The sequence below is a fragment of the Strix uralensis genome, chromosome 5 (assembly GCF_047716275.1).
Source record: "Strix uralensis isolate ZFMK-TIS-50842 chromosome 5, bStrUra1, whole genome shotgun sequence".
Classification (NCBI taxonomy): domain Eukaryota; kingdom Metazoa; phylum Chordata; class Aves; order Strigiformes; family Strigidae; genus Strix; species Strix uralensis.
The window spans coordinates 54,501,383-54,516,980 of record NC_133976.1 but is presented as its reverse complement, the minus strand read 5'-3'; the positions used below and the strand labels follow the sequence as shown (position 1 = coordinate 54,516,980).

The 15,598-nt window shown below is 41.3% G+C and overlaps 1 protein-coding gene across 5 annotated transcripts in view; it reads right to left on the bottom strand.

The window, feature by feature from the left end:
• Window positions 1-15,598, bottom strand: part of ANO4 (anoctamin 4) — a 220,123-nt gene that overhangs the window by 20,853 nt on the left and 183,672 nt on the right. For all 5 annotated transcript variants that reach the window (XM_074870850.1, XM_074870851.1, XM_074870852.1 and 2 more), the window contains 5 exons: window positions 13,201-13,341; window positions 11,188-11,352; window positions 7,506-7,542; window positions 2,192-2,303; window positions 1,101-1,158 (listed from right to left, as the gene is read on the bottom strand). In XM_074870850.1, coding sequence (XP_074726951.1) covers window positions 1,101-1,158; window positions 2,192-2,303; window positions 7,506-7,542; window positions 11,188-11,352; window positions 13,201-13,341 — 513 coding nt within the window. The remainder of the gene's footprint in view (window positions 1-1,100; window positions 1,159-2,191; window positions 2,304-7,505; window positions 7,543-11,187; window positions 11,353-13,200; window positions 13,342-15,598) is intronic.

Sequence of the window (15,598 nt, the reverse complement as noted above, 5' to 3'; positions counted from 1 at the left end):
ACTGAATAGGCTCCTCACAGGGTTGGACAAGCTAGAGCCAGTGCAGATGAAGAGGAAGGAGCAAACTTCTGGGGAAAGGCTCAAAGGAAGAGCAGACTTATCTTCTTTTGGCAGCAGCAAGCTGTTAGGTCAGCTCAGCCTCTCTCAGACTTTGGAGGCATGTTCAGTGAACTTCTGTCTGCCCATTTATCAAGTATTCTTTCCTTGAATGTACAGAATTCACTACTTCAAAATTAGGAAGCCTTTTCAAATTATTCCCTTTTTTGCTAGTATTAGGATGACCTCTATTAACCAAAATATTTATATATCTGGAAGTGTTGTAAATTCATGTAGGCAGTCTAAGGCATTTTCCACTTGCCATTTGTCATGTATTTGCAAAGTTGTTTCACTAATTCAGCTGTCAAGCAGGAAAGAAACCACGGTATTTGAGTGTGCAAATAGCAGCATTGGAAACAACATGACTGGTCCAGAAACTTCTGCTGTTCACCTCCAGTAACTGTCAAATGGGTTTTGAATTTTGAATGTATTTGCCAAAAAAAGTGTGATTGGTCCTTGAGTGACTTGGAAAGCCAACATTTCATTGCTCTCCAAATCCATTTGGTTTTATAGGCATGGAACATTATGCCAGTATCTCTTTTGGGAAGTTTGTTCAGTTGTTTTGATCAACTTTCAAGTACATTTTAGGTGTCTGAATTTTTAAGTTGTTATTTTATTATTTTAGCTCCCTGGTCAGCAAGGCTAGAAAAACTGAGAAGAAAGGATTTATTTAGAAGCAAAAAGTCATCAGATTCATATCTGACTGATTCATTTTAAGGATGAAATATTACCAATGTAAAAATGTGAGTAATGTTTAAACCATTTGATAACACTATCCAAATGTGATGCAAACACTAAAACTGCTAGCATTGAAAAGGACACTTATATCAATATGTAGATGTTTTTGTAGTGGTCAGTAGTGTCAGCAGTGTGGAGTTAGACAGCAACTGAAAACGCAGGAACACACTCAAAAATACCTATACAGAATTATGTGTCTGCCTCTGCCTGCATTCACTGCATCTGTGGGCAGCAGATAAATCAGTGTGTAGTTAGGGAACACTCACCTCTTCCAGTCTCCACCGGTTTATCAGCCTTAAGTAGGCACCAGGGTGTCCTGTAAATCTTTAACACAGGAATATACATCAACTATGTTCACAGTAGCAGTAGCAGAAGAAAGCTAACACTGTTGTTTTAATCTAATGTCATCTTAGTGTGATTGATATAACTATAAAAGATGTTATGCTGCAAAACGTTTTGGAGTATTCCTGGAATAATGTCCATGAAGGACTAAGTATATTTTTACTTTCAGTTTTATTTCAATACCAAATATTCCGCTTTTGGATATTCAGCATATGTAGAGAAGAGAGAAAATCTGAATAAAACTGTTCATATCAGTTTGGAAAATGGCTTTCAACTGCCAGTCCATTTTCTTACACCGTAATGTGGGCTGTGATAGCTGCCTTTCTGTGAAATCAGTGAAAATGTTAGTTTTCATTAGGAAAACATCATTTTCTTACTATTCTCCCATGTTTTCTGCCAGAATGATTCCCACAACTTCCCACATGCAAATAATCCATACTGATGGATTCTTCTACTCAAGCCTTCTGTACTCAAAGGCTCTTCTTTTGCTTTTAGGGGACTTGCAAAAAGAGACATACATATATATATATATACACTTCATTTTCTGTGAGAAAAAAAACAGATAGCTCATAATTCACTCTTAATAGTCCAAATCACATAATACAAGCAACAAATTATTCAGGCAGTTGGACTAGATAATTGTTGAAAGTCACTTCCAACTGAACTATTCTATTCTATTTTGAAAGAAAAAGACAGTGTTATTTACTTACCTGTGCAAATTACACACATAAAGACAGCATGAAGTGAACTGAATGTATAGTATTGTGGGACACATCAGTTTGCAGCAGTGAAACTGTTAAAAGCATTGAGTCTGTGTGGTGCTAGGAAAGAAAAACTATGTCTGTTTCTGGGCTTTTGAAAGGAAAATAAAACTGCAGCCTGTCCTGCTTTGCTAGTATGGAATTTGCATTTTTAGATGTGTGATAATATGGTCCCATTTTGTTTCATTACAGACTATTTTATTTCATCTCTCTACTTCATTTTGCACATATCAGGGTGCAGACATCAATCCTACCTTCCAAGGAAGAATGCTATATAAAAGGTAGAGCTGTTCAGATTGACAAACTGAAAAAGAAACATTTTCAGAGTGAAGCTGTTCTCCCACTCGGATTCGGTACGAGGCTGCTCTGTGAAGAAAGACAGCAGAGTTTCAGAGGTTTAATCAGATTAACAATTTCTCTTGGCACAAAGGCTGCACACACCTATCAGAGCTGGCAATGTATTTGTAAATTAGCCTGCTGATTTCAAAATATAAGGTGACAGAAGAAATTGTATCCAAAAGCAACACACAGCAAGTGAGCTTGTAAAGACTTAGAAATCTCTTCTGATATCTGGATATGTATATTCCCAGAAGACTGTAAGAAAGTGGTTGAGATAATGTGTATATTAAAAATCCCTCCTGGATTCTTCTGTGCTTTACAGGCTCAGTCTCTTCTCTTGTTTCCTTTTCTGTAACCTATCATAATGAATTGCCAGAAAGCACCCCACTACAAGCTACGTAAGGGCCTTTCTGTTAGAGGTGTCACACTGAACTGGAGCAAATCCTCCTCGTAATTCTGTTTCATGGATTTGCCCACCATGATGGCACCTAAGGACTCTAGATAGGTATCAGTGGAGTGCCACTGCATGACTCACTTTCCTTGTCCCAGGGAACTCATCACAGAAGACCGAGAAAAAATATTTTGCAATGGATGGGGTAAGGCAAATGGGAAAGGGAAAGACATATTCTTCCCTTCAGGTAGGCCCTTAATCTCCATCTAAAGAGATATCAAGACAGAAGTTAACAAAACAACTTTTATGCCAATACACCAGTACTATGTCCTGGAACTACTTTCCAGTCGGCAGGAGCTTGTTATTAGTCAACCATTGATGTGAACAGCAGTAATCAGAGAAGAAGTGGAGGTACTAATGGTAATTCTGAGTATCATAATGGTAGCTCTCATACACCACTTCCAAAGGAGCCTCCAGTAAAGTACTGGAAGTACAGAAACAACAACAATAAACTAGATTCTCTTTAATTAGAGATGCCATACTCATGAGGAAATTTCAAACAGATGCATCAACAAAACCATAAAAAGGACCATAAATCTGGTTACTGGTTTGGAAATGCCTGTCAGGAAACCCAAGTTTGTGTATGCCAGTACATACATATTTAGCTAAGCAGACAGAAATAAAGCATTGTGGATTTTTGATGCCAGTCTGTGGGAAGGACAAGTTTGACTTTAACAGAGCTGCTGCAGCTAAAGCTTTGCTCATATGTCCATCAGAGACAATGGCAATGCTCTGGAAGAGCACGGACACGAACTCTGAAAAAGGTCATGTAAAGGCTGAAGAGGACATCCTGAATGTAGCTTTGCTGCCAATTCCACTCTGAGCTTATTACACTGATAAAGATCATTCAAACCAAATCACAGAATCGTCCCTGAAGATCATTCAGTCCAACCACTAACCTAACATTGACAGTTCCCAACTACACCATATCCCTCAGCGCTATGTCAACCCGATTCTTAAACACCTCCAGGGATGGGGACTCCACCACCTCCCTGGGCAGCCCATTCCAACACCTAACAACCCCTTCTGGAAAGAAATGCTTACTAACATCTAGTCTAAACCTTCCCTGGTGCAATTTGAGGACATTACTTCTTGTGTTATCGCTTGTTACTTGGTTAAAGAGACTCATCCCCAGCTCTCTGCAACCTCCTTTCAGGTAGCTGTAGAGGGCGATGAGGTCTCCCCTCAGCCTCCTCTTCTCCAGACTAAACACCCCCAGTTCCCTCAGCCGCTCCTCGTACGACATGTGCTCTAGACCCTTCACCAGCTTCGTTGTCCTTCTTTGGACAAGCTCGAGTCATTCAATGTCCTTTTTGTAGTGAGGGGCCCAAAACTGAACACAGTAATCGAGGTGCGGCCTCACCAGTGCCGAGTACAGGGGTAAGATCACTTCCCTGTCCCTGCTGGCCACCCTATTTCTGATACAAGCCAGGATACCATTGGTCTTCTTGGCCACCTGGGCACACTGCTGGCTCATGTTCAGCTGGCTGTCAATCAACACCCCCAGGTCCCTCTCTGACTGGCAGCTCTCCAGCCACTCCTCCCCAAGCCTGTAGCGCTGCTGGGGGTTGTTGTGGCCCAAGTGCAGCACCCGGCATTTGGCCTTATTGAAACTCATGCAGTTGGCCTGAGCCCATCTCTCCAGCCTGTCCAGGTCTCTCTGCAGAGCCTCCCTACCCTCGAGCAGATCAACACTCCCACCCAACTTGGTGTCGTCTGCAAACTTACTGAGGGTGCACTCGATCCCCTCATCTAGATCATCAATAAAGATGTGAAACAGGAGTGGCCCCAAAACCGAGCCCTGGGGGACACCACTCATGACCGGCCGCCAACAGGATTTAACTCCATTCACCACAACTCTTTGGGTCCGGCCATCCAGCCAGTTTTTTACCCAGCAAAGCGTGTGCCCATCCAAGCCATGAGCAGTCAGTTTCACCAGGAGAATGCTGTGGGAAATGGTGTCAAAGACCTTACTGAAGTCAAGGTAGACAACATCCACAGCCTTTCCCTCATCCAATAAGCTGGTCACCCTGTTGTAGAAGGAGATCAGGTTTGTCAAGCAGGACCTGCCTTTCATAAACCCATGCTGACTGGGCCTGATCCCCTGGTTGTCCATTATATGACTTTTAATGGCACTCGAGATGACCTGCTCCATGACCTTCCCTGGCACCAAGGTCAGACTAACAGGTCTATAGTTTCCTGGATCATCCTTTCTGCCTCTCTTGTAGATGGGTGTCACATTTGCCACCCTCCAGTCCAATGGGACCTCCCCAGTTAGCCATGACTTCAGGTAAATCATGGAAAGCAGCTTGGCGAGCACATCTGCCAACTCCCTCAGCACCCTTGGGTGTAACCCATCCGGTCCCACAGACTTGTGTGCATCCAAGTGGTGTAGCAGGTCTCTGACCACTTCCTCTTTAATTGTGCTGACCTCATTCTGCTTCCCCTCCCCATCTCCCAGCTCATGAGGCTGGGTGTCCAGGGAACAGCCAGTTCCACTGCTAAAGACTGAGGCAAAGTAGGCATTGAGCACCTCAGGCTTTTCGTCATCCTTACTTACCATGCTTCCCCCTGCATCCAGTACAGGAGGGAAATTTTCCCTAATCCTCCTTTTGTTGTTAATGAATTTATAGAAACATTTTTTGTTATCCTTAACAGCTGTAGCCAAGTTCAGCTCTAGCTGTGCTTTGGCTCTCCTAATGTTCTCCCTGCATAGCTTCATCTTTATAGTCTTCATGAGAGACCTGCCCCCTCTTCCAAAGGCCGTAGATTCTCCTTTTGTTCTTGAGATCCCGCCAAAGGTCCCTGTTTAGCCAGGCCAGTCTCCTTCCCCATCTGCTTGTTTTTCAGCACGTGGAAACAGCCTGCTCCTGTGCCTTTAAGACTTCGCTCTTGAAGTATGTCCAGCCTTCCTGGACTCCCATATCCTTCAAGGCAGCCTCCCAAGCGATTTTGTTAATCAGTCTTTTGAACAGGTCAACGTTTGCCCTCCGGAAGTCTAAGGTGGCAGTTGTACTAACCACTATCTTTGTTTCTCCAAGGATCAAAAACTCAATCATCTCATGATCACTGCACCCTAGACAGCCTCCAACCTTTACCTCCCTCACAAGCTTTTCCCTGTTCACAAGAAGCAGGTCCAGGAGGGCACCTTCCCTGGTTGGCTCACTCACCAGCTGTGTGAGGAAGTTATCCTCCACACATTCCAGGAACTCCTGGATTGTTCCCCCTCTGCTGTGTTGTGATCCCAGCAGATACCCGGGAGGTTAAAGTCCCCCACAAGAACAACGGCAAGTGACGGCGAGATTTCTCCCAACTGTTTGTAGAAAGCTTCATCCACCTCACTGCTTTGGTTGGGAGTCTATAGCAGACTCCCACAGCAAGACCTGCTTTATTGGCCCTTAACCTAATCCAAACACTCTCAATCCCATTATCACTATACTTAATTTCTGATCTGTCATAGCATTCAGTTACTTAATCCATCAGAGTAAAAACCACAAAACAGTCTGAGCACAGAACAGCTTGATCCACTGAGTTTTCATACAAGTGCTTTCTGCACAGGTTTCAAGAAACAGACCTACCTTGATGATAACTTGTCAGAAAATAATCAAGCTTCAAGGTCTCTAGACTATATCTTATTGTCCCCAGGGTGTCACAGGGAGTAAAAGGGCATAGCCTGCGCAAATCATATACTTGAAAGTCATATTTCTCAACTGTAACTAGCAGGTATCTTTTCCATGGATACAGGATGGCAAAAATATTTTAAATTCACAGCATACAAATAAGGAGTCTCAGTCTAATAAAAAACAACAGAATAAAATGCTATCTTACACAGATGTGCTTAGACATATCACCTATGACTTCCCAGATGTAGAAAAACCCTGACACTAGCTAAAATCAGCTGTGTGTTTCCTCTAAGTAAACACCAAAATCTGTCCACCTGGTCGAAAATACCTTACTGAACATCATCAATGTATGCAGGTATCCAGAAGCTGAAAATAATCTCCTCAAACCACTTCTACACATGCCATAATATGGTTTGCTTAACAGGCCTTCAGCAAGAGTCTCGTTTCAGGCTTCTTGACACTAAAGAGCCCTTGCCAATTGCCACCAACTACTGCAATCTTCCAGCATGATCAGGATCTCCAGAGGCTCTGCCTGAGCCATGGATATATGAGTGATAGCCTACTGCTACGCCAGTGACAGTACATGCTGTCCTCAGAAAACATGTCCTTACTCTAGCATCAAGATCACCTTTATGGGTGAGCTGAAAAAATTACTGAAACTTAGAACACCATTAGATTTTAAGTTTTGGTAGAGTTGATGAGTCACCTAGTTATTTTCCCTCCAAATTACTGCCCCTCTTAAAGGTGTATGTTTGATAGTCAATAAGCATCTTAGTTTCAAGCTAAAAATTTGGCTTTCAGAAGTCATTCCCCCATTTCCAGGTCTTCACAAAACCTGGGGGTTGTGAGTGCTGAGCCTCTCTGAAAAGTCATGCTTTTTCCCCCAAGGTCACAGTTCTATGAGTTCTTACAAGGTCAGGGGTTGGAACAAGAACCAAGCATGGCAGGTGGGTGATTGCTGTCACCACTGGTTGAATGGCACTATAGCTTAGTTTATATACTTCTTTATTATAAACTTAAGAAAAACATTAATTCCTATAGATTGTAAATTAATCAGGAATTTTCATATTTATACAGACAGTTTGAATACTATCAGAGTATAGGGACCAAACAATCAGTACAATATAACTCAATTTTGTATTTAACACTGCTTACCTAAATTTGTCAGGAAAAGAGCAACCTTTTCATACAGCTGTAACAGAGAAGAAACAGCCTCTTAGATATGTGACCAGCTCAAAAATATGAAACTGCTTTCTAGGTAGAGTAACTGCTCTTACATGTTAAATCTGACATCCAGATGGTCTCTCTGATGTTCTAATAATGATGATAATAAAACTATATAGTAATAAGACAATAATGATATAATCAAACAAGGAACGGTAATATTTTTAAAGCATATACTCAGCTCTTTTCATCCACAATATATGGAGAAAAAAAATACTGTCACTGTCCCTATTTTGCATACACAGTGAAAAAGGGTGAGATAACTTTTCCAAAAACACAAAGCAGAACATTAGCACAACTGGGATTTTTGTTTCAGTTACTTATGAAACATTTATCTCACAAAAAAATTCACCCTAGTAAGAGCATGCGGTGCTATGTTGGGTATTTGGGGCTTTTTGGTTTTGTTTGGGATTTTTTTGGTGCTGAAATGAAAGACACTGGTGAGACAGGATTGCTTCAGAGAAAGTCTTTAGTAATTCCCACCACCAGACACATTTCTTACTCTGAGTCAGTGACATTGTTCTAAATCCTAAGTGATATTTTCTGCGCTTAGCAGATACCATGCTCTCAAACTCTCTGGAAGACTGCTAACTTCATAAAGTTTACAAAAACAAGCTTGGAGGGTTTTTACAATTAGTATTTGCAAAGGGGTTTTAAACCTATGAGTACATCACCACCAATACCAGTATTAGTGTAAATTAATACAACGATTTCCATTTGCTTTAAATGAGTCTGGAGCCTGTTCCCACAAAACCCTAAATGTCCTTAACTCTCGCTGATGCCTACAGGGATACAGAGCTCCGCATACTGCAGGCTCAAGTGCTTACTTATTCCTAAAGTGCATATCAGCAATGTTTCTTCTCATTTGCAGTTATCCTTATAAACGCCTGCTTAAATTGAGTTATGTAGAATTTACAGATCAAATTGCCTGCTTAAGAACTGAAATCATCCTGAATTATCTCATCCATGTTAACAACCAATTCTTGCTTAGAATAGCTTTTTGCTGCCTTTGGAGTAAACGGTTTTGTTTCAAGTAATGGAAAAGGTGGTTTCGTCTAGGTTTAAAAGTATCTCTTAAGGGCAGCTGTAAAAGTGCTAAATATCTGGGTGGTTTATATCCTGATTCCAGCAGGCAGTGTGCTATTTTACAAATGTACACTGCTCTGCAGAAGGGGGTATCAAAACCGTATTTTGTTGCTATTCCTCTTGGAACAGTAAGACTGCATTAGAGATTCTGTTAACAATGTTTGGATCTAATTATCTGCTACTGCAGTTTATCTCTACTAGTTCCAAGGGGCCTTGTTTAGGATCATATTTGGTTCTGTGTTCATATTTTCTATGGGTGATATCATTAGAATTAACAGGTTTTATTAACCTAGGTGAAGCTAAAGATTGTTCCCAGGTCAGGCTTCAGGATTATCTGTGAGACGTTATGCTTGAAGGTCATTTCATTTTGACATGATGGATGTGTCAGTGTATGTATCTAGCTCTCAGAGCATCCAGTCTAGAGTTACTTGTGGTCTAGACGTTTCCCCTGATGCTTAGAGAGGTTGTCAACTTCTATCAGAACCACTGGAAGTTTTCCAGGCTTCCTAGCAGTGAATTCCCTACTATTATATACATCTTGGTCCATTCTAGTTTTATTACTGTATCTTTGCTTGCTCTCCTACTACTTTTCTTGAGTCACAGTTTGTAGACGATTCAACTACCTGAATTGCTCCTGGGGAAAACATTATTTATTTTTTTTTTTTGCAAAAGAAATCCCACTACTGTCCTTCAGTAAACTACATTAATCCATCATGGGAAGTGAGGGATTATGTTCTTAAGTCCTTCTTTTGAAAAGCTCCTGCAGTTTCATATTTTGGGGATCTTTTGTTTCCATGAGCTCTATCCAGATCTAAGGCTGTGGTGTTTATTGCGTGGTAATGAGTATAAGGCTTAAGAAATCCATCTTTGCTGTGCTCTACTTAGTTGATGTATTTTAGGAAATAAAACAAAATTTCTCAAAAGGCACCTTCAAGCCATCTTCCATTATTTAAAATTTCTTTAAGCTGTAAAACTCTTTGAGAACCAAATAATTTTGTTTGTGCAGTATTTCTTTGTTGCTGCTTCACTGCATATACAATTACTTATACTGAGAGCTTGGAAATGGCTGTTGTACTGACATAGATATATATAGTTTTCTTTTTATTTCTTCTATGATTATTGTGTGCTCTAGGTGGATTAAAGAAAATCCTCAAAAGCTACAGAAAACAAACAATAAATAAAAAATAACATAAAATAAAAGAGCCTTCAGTACAAATTCAGAGAAAATAACAGCTTCCACCACTTCTTTCTGACTTTTCTCAGCCTATAGTCCCACCTTAGGGAAAACACAGGAAAGTCAATAGTTCCTGACAGACTGTCCTAGTCACCAATCCAGTCTTGCCTATGCCAAGGGGAGAAGCGAAGTCCTGCAGCAAAGCCTCTTGGAATTTCCTGCTACATAAAACAAGGGGCTGTTAAAATTAATTTTTAGATTATAGAAATGCTTGCATATTGCGCAGGAAAGAAAGTAGTCTCCAAGCCAGCACTTGGAAATGTGCAGGCCTGAAATAACACCTCATACTTCCCCTAGGAAGTAAGTCATCATATCCCCTGGAGCAAAGCCTAAAATGCTTTTTGCAGAAGACACTTGCTGCTGAGCAGGTAGAGATACTCTGCCCTGGCTCCAGTACCTGCATAGTTTGTAGGCTGATCCCTCCTCGCCCTTAAAATGCATTCTTATAATGTCAGTTGACAAAAACCTGATAGTGAAATGCCATACACCTCTTGCCAACAGCAAGTAATAGAAGACACACTGCTATCACAGCAATATACAGAAGTATCTGCATCTTGATGGAAGGATGAAACTCATTACCCATCTAATCTATGCTATACTGTCTTATTGGGGCTGTTACCGCATAGAAATTCCATTTTTGTCTTTGTCCCAAGTCTGGTTCCAAACCAGTTCACAACAATAATCTGACCTCAGCCAGACCTCAGCCAGCCCCCCTACAATGCAGCCAGACCATGCCTCTGGTTTACCCTGGCAGAGATCATAGGCAGCTCATGTCTGCTCATGACTCGTGAAGTTTTCAGCCCAAGGGACTTCTCCTGCATACGGACATTGTGTCTGTATATGCATATCCTCACTGGTAAACTACTGTGAAAACTGAAGCTGGATCTGCTGCAATTAGTGTAAATAAGAACTAAGCTTGGCCAATGTATTTACAAAATAACATCAAAACATTAACTAAAAAGAAGAACATTAATGAAATGGACTGAAACCTGAAAACATATGAAAGGAAAAAAAAGAGGCAGAAGATAAAATAGGAGTATGGACCTGTCTCCCTAAAATATTTTTTAGAACATTCAAACACACTTTTTTATGTGCTTTTTAATGTTTTTGGGTTTGGAATTGTACTTTACAGAAATAGTGAATGATGTCCATAAACAATAATGCCATGTCTGGCTTAGCAAGACACTCCATTTCTGCTGAAAAAGGAACTGAAAGCATTTGGTAGTCTGTGGACTGAGGTATCTACCAATCTGATGGCTCTGGTATAACTCTGGATATGTTAGTTTTACTTACCACATTCAGTAGCATGATGATGCAAAAGTTGATGCACACTGCAGTCCCTGTAGTTGCAACCTGAGAGTTATTCCTGATTAAAGCCCACTTAAAGGCAGCAAAAGTGCTGACAGTCACAACACGGTAAATAACAATGCCAAAAACAGCAGCAATCACCACACAGATCTAAAGGAAGAAAAAATCAGAGAGAAGAACCTGAAAACTTTCAATAGAACAGGAGTTAACTTCTCCCTGAAACTCTGAAAACCAAAACAATAAAGTGAAAGACTTGAGAAATACATCCATTTTGATTAATGAGAAAGGTTTCAATATGAATATTCTTCTTATTGTGAAATTCTTTTTATTTTCCATAATGCAAATTATCTTTGAAAATCATTATTAAAATAATTTTTAGTTTTAAACATTTTCTTGAAAATGTACCTCTTCCTTAGAATTAATGTGGGAAACAGTGTTGCCAACTCTTGGAATTAGAAATTTTCCTTACACACATGTTCTGCAGTATGCAAAGGCTAGTCTCAAGCTGATGTCTCAGCTTGATGGTGTCATATTTGGGATGGATTTTGTGTTTTGATGGACTTCACACTTAAAGGAAAAATGTCTCCATTTGTAAGCACTGCCTCAACAACAACCCTGGCAAGCCACCCTAGCAAGCTGTTTCTTGCTACAGTTCTGGAAATATTCTATCTAGGGAAGGCAACTTCAATTGCCCTTGTAATTTCTTCTCTGATGAGACTTTCAGCAAATGTGACAGTTATAATGTGAAAGCCATGCAGCTGAGCCGGGCTGCTAAACCACTTGATGCTCTATATGCAACAGTTGAGCACTAAATGACAACTGTTTTCCATCGTGACCAATTTATGTCACCATTTAGCAAGCTACCTAAAGGACAAACAGTTGGGAATTAGCATGGGTGACTCATAGAAACTCTGACACATTACCCATTAGCCACCTTATTAGATAAGGAGAGAGTTTCTTCAGTAGAAGACAGATGATTATTTGCAAAAGACGGGTGTCTTCCAAGGTTATCATAGACAGCTTAAATCTATCAAAATTGAAGTATATCTAAGCTAATTGAATGTTCTTCTCAATAACACCCTTGCCCTTTTTGTCCAAGATTGCTTTGGATGATTTTGAAGCCACCAGTTTCTTACAAGCCCTCTGCCCTGTTCCCTCCCATCTGGTTCAAACACAAACTTGCTGGGCTAGCTCACCTACCTGGCTCTCCATAGCTCCTGAAGTTATACACATATAATTTTCTAGATTCCTGGAAAAGCCCTAGTAAATTCCATGAGGATCTGAGTTGATGCCAGCTGTGTTTTCAAGACCAGTCCTACCACTGCTGTTTTCATGTGAATAACAGCTTCAGTGAAGTTAGAGGCATTTCAGCAAAAATGCATGCAGCTCTCTGTTAGGAGAGATTTTGCTGTTGCATTTAGTTTTGCGCTTTGGAAGGGGGAGAGATGCCTCATTTTAGACAAGGAACATCTTTTTCTGCATTTCAATTGCACTAGGAATATGAACCCTCTTTCCTTACCTCTTCAATGCATGCAAAAACTATGACATATTAACATCATTAAGCACTCTAGGTACCTTAGTTAGGTTCTCTGTAGTTTACAAAAAACAACTGCCTCTTCCATGGCATCTCTCCCCATCAGTCTGCTCTGTCTACACAGGGGAGGCAAGGAAATCAGTAAACTAATTCAGTCAGCTGAAGTTGGTGCCTAAACATGATAGCGTCACTATTCCAGCATGTGTGTTGCTACATATAGCGGCATTATGTGTATAGCCTTGAAGGAAGGACTTAACTATCTGTGAGAGTCAGTGAAGAGTAAACTAGTGTAGGACTTTACAGAAACTCAGGTGATTTACTATGTACAGATTTTCAGCCTGCAGTAAACATGCTAGAGATTATTTCACTTTCAAACAGTCATATCCAATATCTCCATACTCTTTCAGCAGAGATAATGTTATTTTGTGTTTTTTCAACTGGTAAATAAATAAAAGTTCTCAAACCATAAAAAATATTCCAGATGCAGAAACAACGAGTCTGCTGCATTTATCTGCAAATGCTTGATAAGGCTCTGGCTTCCCGGATATGGGGTTCATTCGTTCTTTCTTGGAGTACTTGGCTTCAAACTGTGGACGTATTTCCTCCTAAAGAACAGATAGACAATGTTCACATACAGCACAGCTAGGAAAGATTCTGCAGGACACTTCAGATCATTTATCAGATCACAGTTATGGGGATTTACGTCTTTGAGTTCAGCAGCTGGCACAGCTACTATAAAAGCTGATCTGGGAAATCAGGTCTCCTTCATGAGAACTAGAATAAATCACTGTATCCATAAAACAATATTGGAAGTATTTACTAAACTCCCCAATTAGCTACTCATCTAAACAATGCTTTTTCAAAATATATGGCTTAAGTCAAATAATTTTAAGGTTGATACCACAGAGTCTTCCAGCCTGATATTATCCTATTGATACTGGAATTCTACAACAAAGCAAAAAGAAGGAAAAAACCCCCAAACAATTCCTCTTTTCAAACCCAATTGCTGTTTGCTAGGTAATTGGTTATCTTCCCACTATCAGCAAAAATTTCTCAGCATTTGAAGAAGAAGCCATGCCATCTAATATTGCTTAATTCCTTCCTAACTTGGACAATATTATTAGCAGGAACAGATTTCAGCAGCAGAAATGTCAAGTCCTGCTTGCCATAAAAACAGTCTTCTGAAATGAAACCTGGGGATTTCTTGGGGAGAGACTTGGTTACATCTGTTTACAGCCTTGTCAGAAGACAGGGTTCACCCTTAGTTCAGGTAAGACTGATTTCAGGTATGACGGTTTTCAGCTGCAGTAGGGCTACCCCACTGCCCTGCCACCCAGGAGGTTCACCAACAGCTGTGTGGCCTGTGCCACCTCACCCTAGTCTGACAGCGGAGATTCTGTCAGAGATGAGAGACAGCACCAGGCTGTGAAGATGGACTCTCACAGCTGCTGGCAGTCTGTATACATTAGATCAAGTTTTACAATGCTCTGATGAATACTGGAGAACTGGCCCATGGTACAGCTGGTTATAAGGGAGCACAAAGGCAGCTATGGACTGTCTGTGCAGCATTTCCACCAGGGCTCTGCTGTGCATTTCTTTGTAACAGCCAAGAACTCAGCTTACCAATTTCACTTCTAACCCTTCACCTGCATTTAATTGAACTTTGACTGACTGAAAGTTGTAAATACCTGAACCTTAAATGACTGCAATGAAATAGGTGAATGTTAACTACTCATACAAGTCTTTAGAATGTGAATAAAAAAGATATCCTAAAATTCTACATCACATAATCACAGGATCACAGAATCATCTAGGTTGGAAAAGACCTTGAAGATCATCCAGTCCAACCATTAACCTAACACTGACAGTTCCCAACTACATCATATCCCTCAGCGCTATGTCAACCCGATTCTTAAACACCTCCAGGGATGGGGACTCCACCACCTCCCCGGGCAGCCCATTCCAATGCCTAACAACATGTTCTGTAAAGAAATACTTCCTAATATCTAGTCTAAACCTTCCCTGGTGCAATTTGAGGACATTACCTCTTGTGTTATCGCTTGTTACTTGGTTAAAGAGACTCATCCCCAGCTCTCTGCAACCTCCTTTCAGGTAGCTGTAGAGGGCGATGAGGTCTCCCCTCAGCCTCCTCTTCTCCAGACTAAACACCCCCAGTTCCCTCAGCCGCTCCTCGTACGACATGTGCTCCAGACCCTTCACCAGCTTCGTTGCCCTTCTCTGGACACGCTTGAGTAATTCAATATCCTTTTTGTAGTGAGGGGCCCAAAACTGAGCACAGTAATCGAGGTGTGGCCTCACCAGTGCCAAGTACAGGGGTAAGATCACTTCCCTGTCCCTGCTGGCCATGCTATTTCTGATGCAAGCCAGGATACCATTGGCCTTCTTGGCCACCTGGGCACACTGCTGGCTCCTGTTCAGCCGGCTGTCAATCAACACCCCCAGGTCCCTCTCTGACTGGCAGCTCTCCAGCCACTCCTCCCCAAGCCTGTAGCGCTGCTGGGGGTTGTTGTGGCCCAAGTGCAGCACCCGGAATTTGGCCTTATTGAAACTCCTACAGTTGGCCTGAGCCCATCGCCCCAGCCTGTCCAGGTCTCTCTGCAGAGCCTCCCTACCCTTGAGCAGATCCACACTCCCACCAACTCTGCAAACTTACTGAGGGTGTACTTGATCCCCTCATCTAGATCATCAATAAAGATGTTAAACAGGAGTGGCCCCAAAACCGAGCCCTGGGGGACACCACTCATGACCAGCCACCAACTGGATTTAACTCCATTCACCACAACTCTTTGGACCCATCATTTTTATAACATTCCCCTGGGTAAAAAAAAGTCATGTCTTATT